Source organism: Spea bombifrons, chromosome 3, assembly GCF_027358695.1.
Source record: "Spea bombifrons isolate aSpeBom1 chromosome 3, aSpeBom1.2.pri, whole genome shotgun sequence".
Classification (NCBI taxonomy): Eukaryota; Metazoa; Chordata; class Amphibia; order Anura; family Pelobatidae; genus Spea; species Spea bombifrons.
The window spans coordinates 85,579,036-85,602,618 of NC_071089.1; the positions used below are offsets into that span (position 1 = coordinate 85,579,036).

General features: G+C 37.2%; 2 protein-coding genes across 2 annotated transcripts in view; both read right to left on the reverse strand.

The window, feature by feature from the left end:
* Positions 1-8,871: 8,871 nt before the first annotated feature.
* LOC128484063 (uncharacterized) overlaps positions 8,872-23,583 on the reverse strand; it is a 35,141-nt gene continuing 20,429 nt past the window's right edge. Inside the window, exons 3-4 of the mRNA XM_053460381.1 lie at positions 20,776-22,379; positions 8,872-12,570 (exon numbers count right to left, since the gene is read on the reverse strand). Coding sequence (XP_053316356.1) covers positions 9,897-12,570; positions 20,776-22,379 — 4,278 coding nt within the window. The 3' untranslated portion in view covers positions 8,872-9,896. The remainder of the gene's footprint in view (positions 12,571-20,775; positions 22,380-23,583) is intronic.
* On the reverse strand, positions 20,399-22,871 carry CPN2 (carboxypeptidase N subunit 2). Its single transcript, XM_053459193.1, has 2 exons — positions 22,840-22,871; positions 20,399-22,379 (listed from the first exon to the last, which is right to left on the reverse strand). Exons 1-2 carry the CDS (start codon positions 22,840-22,842, stop codon positions 20,772-20,774), a joined length of 1,611 nt encoding a protein of 536 aa, XP_053315168.1. The 5' UTR covers positions 22,843-22,871; the 3' UTR covers positions 20,399-20,771.

Sequence of the window (23,583 nt, forward strand, 5' to 3'; positions counted from 1 at the left end):
GCCTAATCTCATAGTCTGTCTGAACTTTCCAAGAAAGATTCCCTAATCATCCATTCATCCCATGCTTGATTCCTTAATGAAGCAGGGGGTACTCGGTTCAAGAGTGTTAATAAAGAGAAGGGCACACACACACAAAAAAAAAATCAAATCCACTTCCATAAGAAATGGTCCCGTTCTTTAGAAACGTGAAAAGCTTTGGCAGAATGTATTCATTAGGGCTTTCGTTTGTTTGTGTAGAAAGCACCACAGATGTTGGCATTTTTTTTTCATCACTGGGATAAGATGTCTTCTAAAGGCTTTTATTCCCAGTGTGTTATTTCTTTATTAGCCGAGAGCTTTCTATTCTTAAAGAGTTGAGTCAGCTGTATGAAGGGAGCAGCAGTAGAGTTTCCATTATTATTTTGACTCTTTTCTGTATTGTCTCATGAGGCAGACTCTGGAACTTTGTCTCATTGTGGAGAGCAGCAGGTAGCTTTTGCTGGCAGGGTCACTGCACTGACCACCTTCAGCCTACATTGTACTCCATCCACAGCACACTGCATGCACGTCGACTCGTGTGAAAGGTCACCCTCACACTGAAGATACTACCTGAGCTTTTGTTTTTAACTGCAGGCAAACTGACATAGAAATCATCTGTGAGATAGAATAATGTTAGCACCCAGGGCATCGTAAGGTATAAGGAGAATAATCGGCTAGTTTCGTTTTTAGTCGGAAAATGATTTTTGCCTTGTGAGATTTGGGGCAATTCTTAGATAACTGCGTACTGCTATTTACTTAATGACTGCAGAAAGATCTGTTTGTGAAAAGTACAGAAGTCTTTAAGAAGATTTTCAGTGGCACTGAGTTAATAATAATTTTTATTCCGCCAATAACCAACCTAAATAATTTTCATACACTTTTTTAGAAATGTCAGTTGAAACCCCGTTAATCATTACTTGCTATTTCCAGCATATGATATTTGCTGATCACTCAATGTATTTTATTGTCCCTACATGCGTATATTTTGTATGGTTGGTGAATTCATATATTTTTTTTAATATATCATTTTCTTTTTAATACAGTGGATCCTTTAGGGGAGAAAGTTTTCTTCAGAATTGGTTAATTTTTAAACAGTGGCATTTGAAGTTTTCTCATTAAGAGCACGTGAAATGATATTAACACGATTTGTGCTGTCTTTTTTGTATGATCGCTTGGTGCTATTGAAAGAAATGCAGAGAATGGCAACATATATCACTAACAGCAGCGCAGTGGTCTGTCAATAGAAGTAACAGTATCAGCCCAAAACAGATTCACGCATTTCATGTATTATCTACACACAAATCATTGACTTCTCATTCAAAGAGCTGTTTCGCCTTTCCCAGGCTTATAGTGGCCTAAGAAACCAGCATGGTGCGGGGCCGGAGTGAACTCTCAGCAGGACAGAGAGAGGAGGTTGGAGAGAGGTTACAGGTACTCTTTATCCTGCATCCCAGGAGAGCTCCAACTTCCTGCTGCTAGAAATTTGTCCGCAATTTTTTGCTCATTGTAGAGTCTGACTGGGCCGCTGAGAGATATGATAACTTGATTAGTGCACACAGAGCACAGTGGCAACCCACAGGATCATTAACCTCTCTTCGGGAGGCTACACATTTTATGAAGTAATTGACCTATTGTCCTGCCAATAAAAATGCAGATCTGTGTTGCTTCGTATATTAAAGCTTTAATTGCTTTGATTGACTAACCCGGCTTCCCTAGCCTCACAGTTTAGAGTTTCTGTACATGAAACTGATTAGTCAGTTAGTAGACAGATTTTGTAGTTATACATATGATATTTTTATTATGTGAAGCACAGCCTTTACCTCTCTTTTTGTATACACTCTGTAGGGAGTGCCTGCAGCACCCTCATATCGCTTTAGTATGGTTATAAATATATCAAAATATTTGTGCCTACTTGTTGTCAAGTCCTTAACATTCTCTGGCTGCCACTTAGAGGTTTTTTGCGGGGGCAAATGATATCTCTCCTATTACTTTATAAATTGTTTGTAGCGGTATATTTGCTTTCTCAAACACATAGAATATTAGGTAGGGTTAATAACTTGCAATATCTGAGACAAGGTTAAATGTGCTGCTGCCAAAATATATAACAAATTTCTCCCAAAACAGGTTGATGACATTCAGTTTATCCATCTGATACAACAAAATAAGGGCTTCCTCAGTCCCTCTAGCCGGGCTCAGGAGTCCTCTGCCGTTCACGCCAGAAGCTTGGAGGATAGCTACAAACATCTGCTCTACATGGGATCTCAATTTTTTGTTACTATATTACATGTTTATTGTCTTTTTTTTTCACCCTGTCATAATCATAGAATTTTCCCCTCTCCAAAATAAGGGTCTGTCCTTGACTTTCCAGAAATAAATATATTCCATGAGCTATTACTGTTACTCCCCTGGTTATTCAGACATCTTGGACACAGCAGGAACAAATATGATATAGTCAAACCAACTGCGTTGAAAGGGATTAAAAAGTGTTCACATTAACTTTGCGGCTGATTGTTGAGGTTTATAATCCTAGTATAGAACAAGTATAGAAAACGGGTCAAGGCGTTCCCTTCTGCCCAGAGTCATTGTCTTTTTTTCATCGGACTACTGACTCGATCTGAAAGAGGGTGGTTGCTAACAGAAGCTTTCATGCTTTGGCAGAAACAATACAGGGCAGTTAATGTAGCTTCATTACACAATCAAACCCAATGATTCAGTCATGACTTCTTGCTAATTATCATAAATAGCAGAAACTAATCTTTCATTCCCAAATCTGCCCTCTGTGTTCAACCACCTAATCTTCCAAAAGCACAGCCCTCCTCTTGCACAATATAGAACGTTTGGGTGTCTTTATAGAAGCACATAACCAGCGTAAGGAATAACATAACTTGCTTGTATCTTAAACAAACAAGTTCCTTCCGACTGACTGTGTCAGGATCATTTGTTATGCAGGCAGACAGTCAACTCTTTAATGTAAAATACAAAACATAATGCATATATGAGAAATAGCGATTATTTTAAAAGAGAATGTAGATCTCACTTTAGTAACTCACACCACAGTGTATATTAATATAATTAATACTAATAATTAATAGATTAAACATATTCGGCATTTAAGATTGCACCCCATTACTCAAATTCATTTGTAACTGGCAATATCTTTCCCTGAAGCAAATCCTCATGAATGAAACCTAAAGCTCATGGGTTTAATCCAAAAACAGTTTTATCTGCTTAAAATGACCAGTGGGAAATTATTATGCCAAATTTGATTGAAATGTAAATCATTCAATACAAGCAGCAAACGCTTTTCATAATGGCCATATATACAGAACGTGCCTCATTTCTTGCCCCAGGCTATTGGAATGTGGCTGGCGAGCACATGTTACATATAAAGAACAATTCTGAAAAATTGAAAAACAAAAATCTTGTTAACAGGATATTACAATCATTCACCAGGCTGGTGCGATTGACAACAGCGAAAATTGAGTTGTTTCACCAGTTTTGTCTTAAATGAGGGTGGTTATTCAAAGTTTTTTAAGGTCTAATCAAGATATAGTTCTCATTCCATCCTTTAAAAGTTTTGTGGCAAGCATTGCAGTGATAGCTAGCCATTAAAGTCATTTATTTATTTTAGTCCTGGTGAAATATTTTCCCCCCATATTGAATTTATTTTTGCACTTTTTAGTTTCTGAAAATTATTTTTGAAATGTAAAATATATTTGTAAATACGATTTGCAATGTAGGAGCCTCCACTAGGGCTACTAACTTTGCACAGCTGTATTTTGTAGTCAGGGGCATAGCAATCATGGTCACAGGTGTCGCAACTGTGGCCCCTGTGACCACTTTTCCACCCCTTCAAAACTACCTGCAACTAGCTGCACTGAGAGTGTACAAATCATCTAATCTGATTATCTCTCACACTTTCTCCCTGCATGCTGTGCCTGATTGATCCAGCGTGCAGGAAGTTACATCACATCTACTTCCTGCATGCTGGATCAGTCTGCACACAGACAGATCCAAACCACTCCTGCGGGTAATTGGGGTAGTCAGAGGCACAGGCAGGTTGTTTGCCGGGGCACTGACAAGCTGTTTGGTAGCAAAGATGACACAGACACGCTCCCTGGGGGCACTGTCAAACTGTTTGGCGACAAAGATGCCACAGACAAGCTGTCTGGGGGCACTGACAAGCTGTTTTGGGACAAAGATGGCATAGGCAAGCTCTTTGGGGACAAAGCTGGTACAGGCAAGATGTTTGGAAGTTAAGATGGCAGTGATAAGCTCTTTCGGAGCACAGGTGGCACCCACAAGCTGTTTAAGGGCAAAGTTGGCACCCACAAGCAGTTTAAGGGCAAAGCTGGCACCATGGGACATGTTGCTGGGTGAAGTCGGGGGACCTGTGGTTTCTAGTTACTCCTGTGTGTGTAGTTATCATATGTAGTAATTATTGGATACATCTGAATTCTCACATTTATATATAATTTTGAAAAAGGTGCCACTGAGGCCACACATTGACTTCTTAATCCATTTGATCTTAAAGAGCAGGAACAGCGAACAGCAGGATTTCAAAAACTATTGGATTCCCATGGTCGTAAACAAGAGTCTTATGACAAAGATATGAGCCATTAGGAAATGACTTCTTTATCAGTATGCATTAAAAACCTCTGGTTCCTGCCAGAAGCTGCCTCAAACCCAAAAGCCACAGCCAAGAGCAGAACTGGAAGTAATTGAGACTCTTAGCAAACACCGTTAATTAGGACTTAAAGGAAGAAAGCTAATAACTGACAGTCTATGCCTTTGCTCCTTCCTCTGACCACCCACACAAGAAGCACCTGTGATATCCTTGTGTATCAGCTCATTATCCTTTGCTTTTATGTGCGCATTATTTATTGTAATGATCAGATAGCTTACTGGGATAGTGACCGTGCTTAAAATCATAGACATCAAATGGAGTAATTGAATTAAGTCCTCGATACATTTCATTGCACGTTTCTCTACAAGACATAGGCAAAGGAATTGGTGGTAATCCAGGCATCACAAAGAAATGGCTAGATTTGCACAAAATAAAGGTAAGTATTACAATTAATTCAAGTCAAGTGGAAGGAGTGGGCCATGAGTAGGGGACTGGGCAAGATAGCATTAACCACTTGCAACAATAGTCTGGAAATCATCACAAATATGATGTTCTGGGGCTCAATATACTACTTAGCTAAATGAAGAACACGAATCACCATACAAATACAGCTATGCTATTGTACGGTGCAAACTGTTGATTTTGTGATAGCTAATTGTGTACTTTACTTTCCTATAACTCCCAACATTTAAAATGCTCAAAGAGGGACACTTTTGTGTTTAGGATTCCTGTACTGCCACCACTCAACGGACTGCTTAAAAGCGACGTCAACTGGCCCATTAACACTGAATATGCTGTGTCCTATTTATATCAATGTTTTGCTAAATAATGATTGTGTGGTACCTCTCATGATATATGAATAAATATATAAAAAAACACAGAATATTAATATATCACCAATATATCATCTAAATGTTATGTGCTGTCTCTCAAGGTGTAAACAATAACTATGATATTGTTTGTTGGACGTCTCAGCTTTACAACTGTTATACGCCAGCACTAAAGCAATAACATTTGGGTAACATTTTTCACTGTATGGATATAAATAACACACAGATGCAATTTAAATTTGATATTTATTAAACAGCGAGTTTTATTGGGATGAGTCGATCAAGTTTCTCATTAGGCGAGGCCAACTTAAACATTGTTGATGTGTCCTCTCACCTATAGTGAGTAGGGCACTGTGTTTTTCAGTACTGATATCATCGACGTTCTGCTCACACATAAAGTCTATAATTTGATTGACAGGGGCACTAATGAGTAACGAAATCAGCCATTATTTTTCCAGGACAGAAACATTTCACATGTTGCTGCCTTGCTGTATATGGGATGTATGACTTGTTCTCTTCTGTGAATGTATACATCCGATATACTGCCGAGTGGTATGTTACACGTGCCGAAACTACATGCTATAGAATATAGGTGCCCCAGACAAAATGGCTTTACTTAAAAACAATACGTTGGGCTAATTATTTTTTAGTTGTTGTTGTGCTTATCTAACCTGAGTTATACAGGTTCATAAAAGAAAATGTATTTTACGAAATATAATGTTATAAATACTCTCTGGGGGATGTATTGTGTGTCCATGATTAGGTGCTTATTTAAGGGTGATATGCATCAGACGGTCTGTTTTTTACCGTAATATTCATTGTTTTTCACCTGATTTTATTTATGAACGCCACTTGCTCTATTTTTCTACTCATTGGTACTTCGGAATGTAAAACACCTTCCTAGTACAGACCCATGGAGTGAGTTTCAAAAACAATAAACTATTAAAGGGTGTTCATATTAATTTAATTCTAAATTATATTAAATAAGAGGATAGAGGTCTAGGGATACCAACTGCCCCCTCTGACACCTTGTGCTCATTCATCAGGTTTTTTATGATACAAACATCAATAAATGTTACGTTTTATTTTTCTTAGAGAGGTAGGGACTTTGATTGTTGTATTTAAGGGTACGTTTTAGTATTTTTACTTTTGCCACTTAATGTGCTGTTTATGTAGATTGAGGCCAATCGCTCTATGCCATGCCATCTGTAAGAATGTGGCAAATGAAGTCCACGCAGTTCCTCTAGTACAGCACATGGGCAGCAGGAGCTAGCCAAGAAACACATCCAAGCGTTATTTTTTAAAAAAATATTTGCTCTTTAGCTTTCCACATGTTGGCTTTGCTCTTTATGACTTATTTGAACGTTACAGTAAAGCATAGCGATATGCACAAAACAACCCTCTTGACAATTATTGAGTAAACAGCGCACTGTTTTTTTTCTATTCATATGGGAATTTACTTTATAATAAACATTAGTGTAAAAAAAGAAAAATCTTGTTAATGTCCGAGTATACTCTGTGCTCTGCTACCCATGTGGTGACTTCTACCAACACCTCCCTGTTTGCATACATCCTGGAGGACTGTCTGCGGTGTTCATGGCCAGCATCTGGTGCTTATTTATCATGATAAGGAAGAGGAAACAATTAAATAGCTTTTAAATCTACACGTGATAAAATAAATCATCAGTGAGCCCTTACTATATCCACATGGTGTATAGGTTCTACGCAGTAATTATGGTGGGACTTAGATATTCGTTAAAATATTTCATAATAAGACCAAAATATCGACCTATGTCAGATGGCGTCATGGACTGGATATTGCCCTCGCCCACCATGTTTCACTGTCGCCCACCATATATGCGGAAAATTACCTTACTGATGGTCACGGTTTTATGTGCCTTGAAAGGGGTTGTACTGGGAATTGTCCAATTCTGGTCACTATTTTCACATAATACAAATTTTATATAGATATACTAATTAGGCTTATAGGGATTTTAATGATAGAGGGCCATTGACAAATTTAATCGACGAGGAAACCTCTTACAGATCTACATGATATGTTGAAGTAATATATGATGTTCAGTGATGCAAACTTGCGTTGTCTGATATCTCCATGATTAGAACAAAACTAAAACTGTTTTAGGAAAGCACTGCATGGGAGGTGTTGCTTTAGATTTCTTAAACTTTATAATGTATTTTCTTTAGGACTACTATTTTGAACTGCCTAATAGGTGAGCCGTTTCTATAACCTGCTTGAGCTAAGGTGCCTGCTGTAATCCACATTTCTGAAGCTTGAAGAACTGTCCATATGTGACTTCATATACAATAGCGCCACCTTGTGTTTATTTGCAGCAGTGCATTGAAGTGACCAGCCCCTTGACTATTTTGTTGTATGGTGTTGTGCAACAATAAACGTATAGTAATTGTGTGTGATTTTTTTGTAGTATATAATAATGTATGTTTTAGAAATCATTATTTGGGACCTCTCCACTGCATTGGGTTCATGGATATTTTATTAAATTGGTTTTGGTTCTTCAATAAAGGTGGGTGCTTTTTTCTCCTAAGTACCAAAAAGTATAAGATGCACTATTTTCCTGCAAAAACAGTCATAAGGAAAAGCGAGCCTTTATTTTTCTTATAACATTATATGCAACTTTGTGTATTTAGATACTAGAGTGTGTCACTATCACTAAACTTTCTCTTTCTTCTCTCTTCCATTTTATCTTTCTATCTCCTCTCTCTAATTTCATATTTCTCCTCACTTTAACTTCCTCTCTGGGGTCTATTCCTTAAAGGGAGATGTTTTGTTAGGAAGATGGTGTTTCAACCCATTCACTTCATTATATGTTATGACGACTCAACCCATCGTCATGTTTCAGGAGAAGCTTGACTTGCCCTATATAATATATATGTCCTCAATATTTGACTTAAGCATTATGCAGGACCAGTCTAGGCTTTACTCGGAGAAACCTGTCAATGCTGGCCCTTCATAATAAACAGCGAATGAGAGAGTTGAAACCAAAACTCCCGACAACTCTCTTTGGTGAAAAACCCTCTATTTGAACCAAAACTCCCGGCAACTCTCTCTTTGGTGAAAAACCCTCTATTTGTTATTTTACCCTCACTCTTTCTTTTTCTTCTTTCAATCTCCCAGACTATCTTTCTTCACACTCTCATTCTCCTTCTGCATGAGCGAGAAATGCAGTTTGAGGTCTTGGATTTCAAGGGCAACTGACGTACATGTACGACCAAGGGATGAGAATATCATTAAGGCACATGAAGTCAAAACTTCACAAAGTATGTACTTTCCCCCAGAACAAAGGCGTAAACATTGCCTCGTGCCCTACAGCTTTTCAAAAACAGAATAATAAACACAGGCAATAAGTAAAGTCTAGATATGGATCATAACTTTTACAATATGTTTACTTTCTATAATTACTTTATCTATTAATAACAAAACTTGTTAAAACAGAAGCTTTATAGGTGCATAACATGAGAAAAGAACAAAAAAATGCAGATTAACATTCTTGAAAAAAGTTTCTACACAACAGTCCATTTTGTCCCTACTCATGGTGGGTCATCTAGGAACACTCAGCTGAAGAAAAGGTTATCCCACCTCACAGTTGATGGCCAGAGACCTCTAATAAGATAGACATGCAATTAAATGTTAATCAGATCCCCCTGTTAATTTGCATCACAATAAATTAATAATAAAAATGACATGCCTATTCTCATAGTGAGATTAATTCTATTTATGCACACAGATCAGCAATGAAAGAGGCAGAATGAAAAACAGAGGAAGAATATACAGTGTTTGCTACATCATAAAACATTGTGTTTAAGATAAAATACAGCAATACAGATGTCATCAGGTAACTTTCTGTGATAATACTGTTTGTATTGTTAAAATCGGCTACTGCTCTAATGTAAAATAAAGTGTACCTCAAAGCTCATATTAATACGAGTAAACATCTCTACTGACATCTGGTTCCTACTAGACTATACAAATACACCCAATGTTCCTAGCAACCTTCCCAGCTGTTAATATGTTTCGTTAGAAGTTGTAATAAGTTGACTCTCAGTTATCCACTGGCCAGTGCAAAGAGCTAAAATTGGTGTCCTTACAATTAAAAGCTTGACACTAATCAATATATACGCAATTAACACCGTTTTCCATCTGTGTCAATGGCTCTGGTGAAAATAGTTTACATGCGTTTTTGACCAATTCTGCATTGGGCAACACAATTCAACAACTAATATTACCCGTGATGCAGTTATTGCCAAAGGAGGGCATTATGAAGGCTAACTTCAATAACTGGAGGAGCTAGCTTGCTGCTGGTACTGTCTTTATTTTCTCCAAGTTTTATGTAAGAAACTGGAAGAGAAGCGATATTTCAACATGAATGTTTGAATATTTTCATCTATGTCTTCTCTTTTTTCATATAGATCCACACAAGCCTAACAGGGCGTTTTGGTACCTTTACACTACGAATAGATTTATGTAGAGTATACGTAAATGTTATTAAAAAGATGGTTGAGGAGATCTGTATGCACAACAAGACAAGGTAAGAGATAAGGAGGATTTGGCAGTGATGAAAATTCTCTCCGAAAAGAGTATTCCAAGCTTTGAGCGATTGTGAAGCAGACCCTGTTGCATTGTCTTCTTCTCTGTAGGACATGGTGGTTCCCGTGATAAAAAATGAAATTGTAGATGAAAATGTGGTATCTATGGATGGGGTAGTGTTCGGTAGGCTTATATCAATCTCTGTCGACATGAATTTTACCAGAAGAGTTGTAGACATATATTGTGTTGTTGCTTGGGTACTATAGGCTTTGGCGGAAGTTATGGCTGTAGTTGTACTTTTGTTGCTTGTGGGACACGTTGATGCTATTTTAAATGTAGTTGCCACTTCAGTTGTAGGTTTCTCCTCTTTCCAATGCACTGTAGTTGAGGGAAATTGAGTTGTAGATGTCAGCAAGCTTGTACTGGGCTTTAATGATGTACTTTCACTGTTTGGGACCGTTGTAGGCTCTGTAATTATAATATTTAGGTGTGTCGTAGTCAGCGGTTCAGTTGTTGTATCTATGGTTGTAGAAGTCTTCAAACTTGTTGTTTTGGGCAATTCAGTCGTAGTATGGGAGGCACTTGAGGTTTCTAAATTTGTGGTAGTCATTAAAGATGTTGTATGCTGTTTGATTGTTGAATGGGGGGCACTTGATGTTTTTGCGTTTGTGGTAGTCATTAAATGTGTTGTAGGTTCTTCGGTTGTAGTAAGTGGAGCACTAGATGTCTCTACGTTTGAAGTAGACATGAAGGAAGTTGTAGTCTCTGTAGTTGTCATTTGTAGAAAAGTGGTCAATTGAGATGTTGTGGTTTCAAATGATGGGGTAGTTTCAACAGTGGTTACCAATGGAACAGTTGTTTGCTTTATAGATGTACTTTGTACAGTAGACAAACTAGTTAATTCCTTAGTTGTCACTTTAGTGGTTTCTTGAGCCGTTGTTATTATCAAGTTGTTTAGCTTTGGAGTTGATGGTATCATAGTGGTAGCTTCTGTGGTTGGCATTATAGTTGACATTTGAGTTGTTACTTCCTCAGTTGTAGTTTGTGGTTGTGTTGTAACCTTCATGGATTTTGTGCTTTGCATGGTGGTTGGATAATGTGTGGTAGTGGCTTCCCTGGTAGTTATTGGAATATGTGTAGTAGCCACTGTTGTTAGAATTGTTTCAGCTTTAGTGGTCACACATACCAATTCATCTTGTTTTAAGGAGATGAGCGTTCTTCCAGTGAGGTGGGGTGGGCTATAACATTCCAGTTTATCTGCATCTTTGACTATTTTTTTATTATTATGTACCCAAGTGAAAAATGTCACAAGCTGACAATCACACCGCCAAGGATTTTCCCTTAAATATATGCTTGGAATTTTAGCCAATGAATCAACATTAGCAGCAGGGAGGTTCGTAAACCTGTTTTTACCAAGTCTTAGGGTCTTCAATTTTGGAAGCAAAGAAAAGGTATCATGGTCTAAGGATGTAAGGTCATTCCTTTCTAAATTCAGCTCTGTCAGCTGATTGAGGCCAGCAAACATCTCCTTTTTAAGAGTGTCTATTTTGTTAGAGGATATAATGAGCTTTTTTAACGACTTCATATTCTTGAATACTCCATTTGGCATTGTTGTTAAATTGTTCTGTCGCAAATCGAGTTCGGAAAGTAAAGGCATGTTATCAGTCAGTTGATCTGGGAGCTTTAGAAGTTGGTTGCCACTCATTTTCAGTTGTTTCATTTTGTTCAAACCAAAAAATGGGTTATCTGGCAATTCTTCAATAAGGTTATCTTCCAAGAAGAGTTTTTCGATATTTGTAGATTTAGCCAAAATGTTTTTGGGCCATACTTTAATTTTGTTTTTTGAGACACTGAATTCAATCAGTGCTGGGTTGTTGTCTAATAAGTTTTCTGGAAGATCAGTTAGCTCATTCTCGTACAGACGGAGGGTTTCTAGTTTGGGCAGTTTGCAAAAAAAATCCTTGGGTAACGTCGATAATTTATTTTTGGCAAGATGTACGATTGTTATGTTACCAAGTGAGTCAAACAATCCAGGAGGAAGGAAAGGGATTTGGTTGATGTTTAAATAAAGTTCTTCTAGTTTTCCGAGATTATCAAAAATTCTCTTCTCCACCTGGCTTATGTTATTGTTTTTAAGGACAAGTTTTTTCAAGTGATTTAAGTTGCCAAATATCCCCAAGTTAAGTATCTCCAGTTCCTTATTGGCAGAGATCTCTAGTTCAATTAAGTTTGGCAGATTGTGGAAGGCACCTACTTGAATTGTTTTAATCTTGTTACTAATAAAGAAAATCTTTTCCAAATTAGCCATGTATTTGAATGCATCCTTTCTGATAATTGATATTAAAGTTTGTACAAAAAAGATTTCTCTGATTATTGGCTTTATGGACTTGGGTATTTCAGTCATTGTCTTATCTGAGTAGACATCCTGGTAATCTTTGGGGCACTCGTATTCATTCTCACAGTTGTTTGCATTAAGTTCAGCTGCTCCGAGTAAGGACAGAAGGAAGATCCAATGGATTACCATCGTCATTCTAAATAGGAACAAAAAAATTGATGCACAATATTAAAATAGTTCTACATTACAAATATTAATATCACTGGAGCTTTCTATTGCATAGTCTCTTTTGTGTTTTTTTGTTATTTATTCATTCACATTTATGTAAAAAAAAAAAATACATCGATCTTCATATGATCAAACTATATCAATAGCTCCCATCCTATTAGGCATCATGTGCAGAGGTAGACGGGGTACGGACCAGTCTTGCCAAAAGCTATAAAAAGACAAATCCCTATGTTCATCAGTTACCTAATATTGGAGGTTTACGGTCTTCCTCTACAGAATCCTAAAGCCACTAAATAAGATCAAAAAGGTGAGCAAAAGCTCAGTTACAACATAGAAATGATTTCAAATACCCAATTAACTTGTTAACAAGATAAGTTGAACTTATTGTTGCTACAAAAAACCCAGTGTGCCGGTTGCTAATGGTGGTGCACATCTACTTTACTGCTGCTTAGGTGGCAGATCTGGTCCTTTATTTAGCAGCCTCTGGGCTTAAATTGCCAAGGCCACTTTTTTTATGCCCAGTATGTGTCTGTACATGGAAAAACTAACCAGCCATAGCGCTATTTGCAAAATCCTCTCCCCTTAAAAAAAGATTTTAGCCTGCCTGTTTCATTTTATTCTTAAAATGAACGTAATCAAGTGTAAACATATTTTGCAGAGTTCAAAAATGGGGTAGTTAAATAAACAGAAATACATAAATAGATACAACAGTGGTTGAGATCCTGGCTGTGAGCGTACAATCTAGCCTCATAGTGCATTCATACAAAGGTCCTAGCAAGAATGGCGAGCATATGAGGGTCTCGATCCATTCTAAAGGCAGTATACACATAATTGAGACAAAACGAGGAGTGAAAAAGGCAGAGGAGAAATCAAAGTATTTGAACAAGGTGGGCTGGGTGACGTAATAAGAGTGTATGTCAAAAAAAGGGGGGAGTAGGGTAATACAAACAGATGGGGGCACTTATCAGTGTTAGCTACAGTACTTGTGGGCACCACACAGCAACTTCCAGATCAACAAATGAATTAAAGGTAAGGCAGGATGATTTCGGATCATGGCCAGATTACACTAGCTGTACACAGGGTGATTACTGTGTCACTATATATATATATATACACACGTGTGTGTGTGAACAGGAATTTGTGTATAAGAGACAAACTGTCAGGTTGATACACCTGAGCCAAGTCTCAACCTCACTATTCCTCCTGAAATTCCAAATATGAGGTTTTCTCTCCCAAATGTAAGATCCCTTCCAATGAAATGCACACTCCCGCCATCATGTTTACTTTAACGTATATGATAGCTGACTGTCCACTTTAAGCTACCATTAAAGTTTTCTCATGTAAACACATTGATGGATTCATTTCAATGATCTCTATGTATTTGCCCTCCTCCCATGAGCGCCCTTCTCCTTGCTTTGTAGATGAGACGGTCACCCGAACACACCTCCTGCTTGCCACTGCGCATGCGTAGTATAATAACCACCTACCTGTGCTGGGTCACACCAGAGTTCCCGGGGGTCTAACATCACCCCCTGCAGTGTTTTCACAAAAAGTAGCGAAAACAGTGTGCAAAACAGTATAAATAGAAGACGATTGCATTTTGTGTTCAAGAGAGGACAATTAGCTCGGGGCTTGCAATAAATACTATTATTAAAAAGTATTTTTCAGAATCCCAAAATGATTAGTCTGTCTGCAACAGAGGGGTTAACCAGGGCATCACAAGACAATAGAGGGGAAATAGGCAGCTCTGTGCGGGCTCCTGATGATACTTTCTTTACTGAGATGATGGCAGTTAAACGGAACAGCCTCCCAGCAGAAGTTGTAGAGCATAAACAAGTGAGGGGATTTAAACTTACATGGGATAGGCATAAAACCAAGATGGCCTTGGTTTTGGCCACCTGATGACGTAGGTGTGGATAGGCCGCATGCTATGGTTTTATGATCACATAGTAGGTGCTGGGCATTTCCAGTAGCTGGAGTGGCAGGTCGGGTGAGTATGTGACACCGATGTACACCGGCCCACCGGGCAAATGCACCTTTAGTTCATTCTCCAACAAGAGAGCAATCTACAGATATGGTGCTGCCGTCTACACACATGTAGTCTCAGTATATGTTGAAGAAAATTCTGCAGATGCTCATGCTGTAGTGTGTTAGAAATCCATTGCTATTACTTCTCTGCTGCTACTGTCTACTAAACGATACATTTCATAGAATGTAGTTTTACTACTTCCAAATCAAGAAAGCACTCACAATATATACCGAGGACTCACCTGTTTTTGCTGGATCTGGTGTTGAAATAGTCCTCACTTCACACATCTGCTAATCCTGCTGCACATAGTGAAGATCTGTGTGCGAGAACATGCATCCTCACTCGTCACCCACACTGCACTACCGATAACAACATTTTAAGTTTATAACTTTACAGAAGGAATGTGACATGCAGATAAGCACTGCAAACCTTGTATCTTACAAGATAATCTTATTCTGCGTGTACTAAACATTTGAATTTGAAGAAATGAACTACACATCAGGCCCCCGTACACAGCTTGCCATTTGCATTACAATATTTTTTTTACGTTGGTGAAAAGCATCAAGTGGTCATTATTGCAGAACTTGAAATAATACACTATGTGATGCACAATGTAACTGTTTTAACAAAATAAGCAGCACTTTAACCCCCTTCACGACAAAGCTTGTACATGTACAGGTTCACAATGCATTGTCATTAATGTGTTTAAGGGCAACCTGTTGTCCTTAACGGGTTAAAATAATAAACTTGTCTCTTTACTTCTCCCTCCAGCTCCTTGGCTTGCAGGAAAAGTGTTCAGCCAAACACATCTCCTGTTCTCCAGCACACAGGTGTGTTATACCCATCACCAGCCAAGCTTTAGGTATCGCTCATGCAAGAGTTCTGGGGGGGGGGGGCAAGACCGTCCTGCACAAAGCACTCCAACTGATTCTTACACAAGTGATTCCCTGCCAGTGATTGGCAAACAAATTATATATATATAATTTATATATACCCAGGATGACTACCATGAGGATGCCCTGTGATCTTAAACCGTGATCCTTGGGCAAACTCTGCCTACTTCTCACCCATCCCCCCCTCATCTTTCTTTTATAATGTCTTACAAAAAATACAGAACGGGATGCTAGTGACCAGTTCCTTAAATGTAAAGCCCTTTGGATGGCCACGATTAAAGGAGTACTTCTCAATGTTATTAGCTGTCTGCATCATGGCTGCTATAGTACAACTGCTGTAAGATGCATAGTTATATCTGGGAAAGCCTGGTGGCTATGGGCAGGAAGCTGCATTGATTATATACAAAGCCTTAATAATATACATATGTTTATGGATCACAGTTAACAATTTGATTGAGTGGCAGCTTAAATCTTGTGTAATTCTGAGAATAAATTAAAAAGAAAAAGCATTATTTTATGGATTTAGAATATACTTAATCTACAATGGGCTGTCACTGTATTCTATTTATGTTACACTTACTCACCAAAGTATTTTATGGTTTGGCATATTGGTAATCACATGTATCAATAAAAAATAAAACCACCCACATTATTTAAAGTATTTTATTTCACTTCTTTGGTTGACTCATTTCACATATTTTACAGAAAACTTAGTTCATTATGCAGTACATTTTTCTAGATGGTAAGCAGGACGTTCTTTCGCTAATTTTGTCTATTCTAGTTTTGTCATACCCTTTGAATATGGGTAACATTTGTGGCAACATTCTATCAAGAAAAAAACTATATAAATGTGTTCACTAGGTGGAGTATTTAGGATATGAATTTTTAACAACACAATGAGAAGGCATAAAGACAACTTGAACACTTCATGTGGCCTTGATAAGATTATAACTACTGTCAAATTCTGTGTTTCTATAACAATTGTGTCCCTTCTGTGATCATTAAAAAGTCTTATTGTTTGTGTGTTTTTATCTAAAATGTATTGTTTTTGCCAATAATTGTATTTTTCTTTAAATAAATTTACTCTTGTAAACATTAATGGGAAATTGTATTTGCATATTAGAATTACCGTATTTGCTCGATTATCAGACAACCCCCCCAAATCTGAATATTAATTTAGAAAAAAAAAGAATGACCCTATAGGAAAAAAAGTTTCACTAGTAAATATTAATTCATGTAAACTATTTTTCAGATTTAATAAAAACTATGATTGAGAAAACATTTTTTTTGTTTTTATTTCCTTTTATTTGCCAACCTGCCCCCCCAATTATGCACATCTTCCCCCTTGCCACTCTGCCCCAAGAAATGCCTTATACCCCCTATATGCCACTCTTCCTCCAGAAATGCCTTATACCCTTATATGCCACTCTGGGTGACAGAGTGGTATATAGAGGGATATAAGACATTTCTGGAGCCAGAGTGGCATATGGGGGGTTAAAAGGCATTTCGGGAGGCAGAGTGGCATAAAGGGGGTTAAAAGGCATATCATGGGGGCAGCGGGTGGTGGCCGTCTTAGTTCCGCCGGGGCTTCTATGACTGAACACCGGAAGGTCATGTGACGCCGGTGCTCTGTCATAGAAGCCCCAGCGGAAGTGCCAGCATCTGAGGTTACCAGATAGGAGGATCCCGGTCCCCTGCAGATGAAGAGTAATTGGACGATCTTATTGGGAAAGTGAAGAGAAATTGGAGAGAGTTTGTCAGAGTACCTGTATCGGTAGATGTGATGTGATGATGCAACTTAATATTAAAGTGCATCAATTATGCAATGAAGCTTCCAAATTCTGGGGTGCACATAGCATCATTTTTTGTTTTGCATTTGGCTTTTTTAATCTAATTTTTATGCCCTCTTTCTTTTTGTCCAAACTGAGGACTGATGGCTTTCCTAATCTTCACTGGATGGGCCCTGAAAAAGTAAGAGGCTTTCCCCATACGGAATCCTTCCAGTGCAAAAGGGATGAAAAATTCTTTTTCACTTTCATCGGGCCTTTATTTATTTTGTGGATGGCCTACATGTGGCAAATGCATTGTGCATGGATGTGTATTATATATATATATATATATATATATATACACACACACACATATATATACCTATACCAATATATATATAACAATAGCTAATTACATTTGTAAACATTCCAAATTCTTAATTAGTAATTATACTGACTTTGAGATGAACATACTGTATATATAGAGCATGTAGCCTAAGTCAGCTGTATTGCCATTTTGATAAAATGTTTAGTAGGGAATTTCACGGAGGGACTGTGACAAAGAGATAAGCGCCAATCAGTCCCCCTGTATTCTAAGATAACATTTTGGAAGAAAAAAAAAAACTCTTGTCTTTAGTGTGTAAAATTCCCTTATTATGAAGGGGCTAAACTTCATATATTAACATTAACATACTAAATGTGAAGTGACCCACAAATACGCAGCTTTTCTAATTGTCTGTAAGGTATTGTGTATCCTACAGTCTTTAACCCCTTCCGTGTCAACCACGTATTTAATGTGTGGTTGCCAAAGTCGACTCCAGGAGCCAACCACATTTCCGCAGTGTGGGAGAGGCTGCTGATTGGCTCCTGAAGAGAAAGCTGCAGATCGTCATAAACACATTTCATTTTTGTGTGTGTGTGTGTGTGTGTGTATATATATATATATATATATATATATATATATATATATATATATAATTAAGATATGACCATGGCTGCTCGCAATCATGGTAATAGATGTTGTGGGGTAGTGTGATGTCATGGGTGCCCCCCACACCTCAAAACCTCTCTAATAAAAAACAAATGTACAAAATAAAACTAAAGGAAGGTGTTGGGAGTTATAGCTTCCAAAATCAGATGTGCCAGGGCTGCAAAAAGAGTGCGGTGCTTGTGGACATTTATATTTTCTAACTATTTTATGTGTCCTTAGCATTATTTTGTTTGTGGCTAAATGATATAGTTTACTTTACTTTTAATGTTTGGGAAATAATGGGGTAAATAAATTTTTGTTTTTCACCACTATATAAGGTTAGGGGATGCACAGTTTGCTTTAACCTTTGAATAGCTTAACTTGTCCTGAACAAAACAATGTATAGGTATCCCTAGGTAAAGTGTAAGCTGTTTTTTACATTATACACACACACACATTTTACATATATATATTATATATATATATATATATATATATATATATATATATATATATATATATATATATATATATATATATATATATATATATATATATATATATATATATATATATATATATATGTATATAATTTAAATATATACAGATATACCGGTATTATACAGGTTGCAATATTAGCAGATCCTCTAGGTGGAGCCATCGTACTTGGATAAGCATTAGTGATATCAGGCTAAGGATAACCCAATGCAAGGTGATGCCCTTTGGTAATGTTGATTGACTAATACAGAGATAAAGCATATATCCAGATGTTTGAGGCATTGCTGTAAATTGTAAACATTGGTAAACCCAGTGGTACGGCACAATTACATTTAGATGTTTCAAAAAACTGATCATTATATACACAAAAAAGTGTGAATAAGTCACAGGCTACTTCCAAAGCTGGAGTCTGTGCTGCTATTTCAAGCACAAACATTGGTATAAAACTGAGTTAAGAGCAGGAAACAGGACATATAAAACACATTACACTCAAATACAGGTTTTTGCTTTTGTATGTAGATGTATGCCAGTATCTGTACCCGTTTCATGTTCACTCATAATTTTTTAGTAAATTCCATTTGGCTTTCAACCAAGTATTGGGTGTTGTACCTACATCTGCAGCATACGTACATGCAAAGTCTAACATCTGGCATGTAAGAGTTGTTGGTGTATATTTTGCCGAGTTGGCAAGTATATTTTTAAAAGACTGCTTTTAGTATCTTAATGAGGTGTGACGTTGGCTTATGCTCTGAAAGTTTCATTATTTGTATTTACACACCTGCATTTGGGCTCATTCCATGGTGATTGTTAATTGATCTAATTTGATGTGCAGTTGGCGTAAGCCATGCCAGTAGTACCTTACATATCGTACATCTCCATGGATATTTTTGATATGATTTTGATGATTTTATTCATTATGGTTGTTGTCTGTAAGTATTGCACATGTCTATTTGTTAAGCTGACAAATTGTCACACTCCTTTTTTTTCTTTTAATTTTCTTTAGATTGGTATCCCTGCAGTTCGCTAATTATCACATATCCTTTTTTACTCACCCCCCAGTAACACCGACACAAATATCAGTATTTACAATATACTCATATCCACAGTTCTAGCTAATAATGTGTAATTACTGGGTGAGTACCAGTAGCATTGTTCTTGTTGTTCTTTGGGAAGCTGTGCATATTTTACACTTGTGCAGCTTGCCCTTTCTGATTAAAAACTAGACTTGTGCATTCATTTTTATATTTTTACTTTTTTTTTCTTTTTTTAAAGGAAAATTGCCTGCTTTGCGCGTTCGTACAAATCAGCGATAACAAGGACCGTCTCCGACAAAACTCATGAAAATGAGTTCATACTATTTGTAGTATTTTTTAGAACCTTTTTATTTGTATAACCTATAGTTTCATATGAATAAAATATTTAGAAAATTGGGAAAACTTAAGAGGTAAAGGCTACAAACAGACCAAGACTGGTGTGGTATTGAGAGCACTCAAAATGCCCATAACAGTTTTGAAGAGCTCACCCAGCATATACCATTGTACATAGACTGCATAGACGTTTTCTGAGGACAGGTATTATAGACCATATGGACAAGATTACCTGTTTGAAAAAGGCAATATGTTTTACACCCTAAAGACAAGAATAAAGGCAATTTATTGTTGCAAGACCATTTTACAACTTTATACATGTCTAAAAAAAGTATACTAGTATAAAGTATACCAACAGCAGTACAAATTCAAAATAATACAAGCCATCAGATTAACACATTAACAATTAAGTCATTCCCCCATCTAACTGAACTTTCAACATTATGAAGGGGTTAATTAGGATATTATATTACGGTATTAACTTGTGGAAAGTTGCACTAAGTTGCTTCCTTTGGACATTTGACATTTTTACTCATGCATGCTCATTTTTATACTTCATTAAATGCTACGATACAAAATGCTGTGCACCCCCTCCCTTGTATGAGTGTCCTGTTTAAAATGTAAATGCTTGTGGATTATGTGATTACTTCATGACTTGTGTGACAAGGAAACTAAGTTTAGTGACAGTGCAGATGTTCTGGATATTAGTAGTATTGTGACTGAAGTTGCTTTGATACGATTCCTGCACTATATCCACCTGAATATTCATATTGCTACATATAATCAACTCACAGCTAAAGTGTAGGACTCCATCTTTTAAAGTATAAGTGCAAGGATTGGCTGGACTACTCTTCGGAACTTGAAGTCCACTTTTTTGGATTTGTGGAAAGTCAAAAATAATTGGGCAGCCTAAATCTTGTATACGTAACAAGGAAATTGATTTCCCTTGGTTATGCAGTGGTTCTGCACATTCCGTTTCGGAAACGTCGGCGATATCTTGATTGTTCTTTATCCATTTTACAAGATATGATAGTGAACAGTCACATACCCAACGATTACTATGGAGTGTCAAAGTATGCAAGTTGTAGAGTGGATCAAGTACGCCATCTGGAAGCCTTGCCAGCTGGTTCTGGTGGAGCGTAATGACTCTCAGAGTAGTCATTTGGCTAAATATGTTGTTATCAATAAAATCAATGCTGTTATTGTCAAGGTGCAGATGAACAACAGATTCCAAACCATGAAATGCATTTGTTTGCAGCTTCTCAATTTGATTGTGCGACAAAACTATATTTTCAACTTTGACTAAGCTGGAAAAAATGTTGTCTGGAATAGATTGGAGCCTGTTCCCACCCAATGACAACATAGTTAAATTTTTCATAGCATCAAAAATCCCTAGGGGTAAAGCCCTGAGCTGGTTTCTTTCTAGATTTAGCATGGAGAGACTTGATAAAGTGGAGAAGACTTCATGAGAAAGACTCTTAATAAAATTGCCCATAAGATTTAATTTCTCCAAAGAAATTAATGATTGGAAAGTGTATCTTGGAATATTGGTAAAATGATTCCCATTTAACGACAGCTCCTTAAGTTCTAACAAGTTGTCAAATATGTCAGGCATTAACCTGTTAATTTGGTTGTTACTCAGTTTGAGAATTTTCAGCTTTTGTAGTGGTTTAAAAAGACCCACTGGAAATGATCTTATATCATTGGAACTAAGATTGAGTTCTGACAAACGCACTTGATTCTGAAAGGCATCCTTGCAAATACGAGAAATGTTGTTTCCTTGTAAGGAGAGAATTTCCAACCTCTTATTAGAAAGAAAGAGTCCACATTGAATCTCATGTATTGCATTATAGGTGATGGTGAGTTTCTGAAGTTCTGTTAGTCCATTAAATAAGAATACATTTAATTCTGATAGAGGATTGGCTGAAATCTCCAGGTCTTTCAGGTAATGTAGCCCGTTAAATGCATTTTCATGTATATAATGTATCTTATTGTTCAACAAAACCAGCTTTGTCAAACCCTGATAATGTCCAAATGTTTTGTTTTCAATGATATCAATGGATGTTTCTAAAAACATAAGTTCCTTGGTATGGAGGGGAATGTCTTTGGGAACTTCTGTAATTGTCTTGCTGAAACAGAAAACGTTCACCTCCTTAAAGCAAATACACGAGGACGAGCAGCTCTGCACCCACCAAGAATGAAGATCGAGCAGTGCACAGAGGAGAACAGCTCTGACCAATGCTTTCCTCAACTGAAAAACAAATAGTTTTCTTATAATTTTAAATCTTTACCAGTTTTAATTCACAGTGCAAAGTGTGCATATTCTGAAGTACAATACAACAATACAGGATGACAATCAGTGATCAAACGGAGATGAATATTTGGTCCCTTATTGTACATTAAAGCAGAAAATGGCAACTTTGTTAGATAACATTCTTTATAGACATGCACATATATGAATTCTGCATATATATATATATATTTATTATAGATAATATCCACCAATCAGTTTAAATCAAAGCTGTTAACTGCATGACAGAGGCTGATTCCCTTGGAAAGGAGATTTGTTTAATGATTGGTGCCAGCAGTATAATATCCTTTGGAGAAATGTAAATCAATTCTAAGCAATGCAATCACTCAAAGCGTAAAGAGTATCAAATAAAATCCTATTTTTGGGGTGTTTAAAGGTCAGTTGTTCTTTGAATACGTACCATTTTTAACGAGCACCCAGAAGGTGATGCAGCGTCTCTGTATATTAGAAGCAGTAACTTGTGCCTCTGCTTAGTTTTAGTGTAAATACAGGATCTGATCAAGCAGTTTTTCCTTGGGTGGAGTGAAGGTTTACAGAGCAGATAACATTTCTGGGATTTGTTTTTCTCGGAGATCACATCAGCACTTCTGCAGTGACATTTCCAGAAATCAGGAATATGAGGGCATATTTGGATTCGTAGAACTTGCATTGGTCCTGTAACTCCGATGGTCACGCAAAGGGAGAATATAAATGTATTTCCTATAATGCGGGGCTGCATATAATGCGGGGCTGTTAAATGACAGCATCTTTATATGAATATAACACATGGCCATATTTATGCGCTATCAAATATTACTTTATTATAAATAGCAATGTTATAATGCACAAGATTTAATAAATAGGATAGGAGATCTCACAAGATGTACTATGTAATAAAGGAAAGAGTGCAAACATCAATAATGGCATAGCCCGCTTTAAGGACATAGTGGCAGCACAGGTATTCCCCTGTTTATGTACGCTCGCTTTGAGAGAACAGACACATATCAGCATGACGCCAGCACGTCGGCTCATCTTGTCTGTCTTTTGAGAATTTTGTGGTGGAAATGACCTGACAATTGCTGTGCAGCACATACATTTATAAGTGAAAGAAGGTAGTGATGTACGTTAAGTACATTTTCATTTTACATACATGCTCTGGACCCAT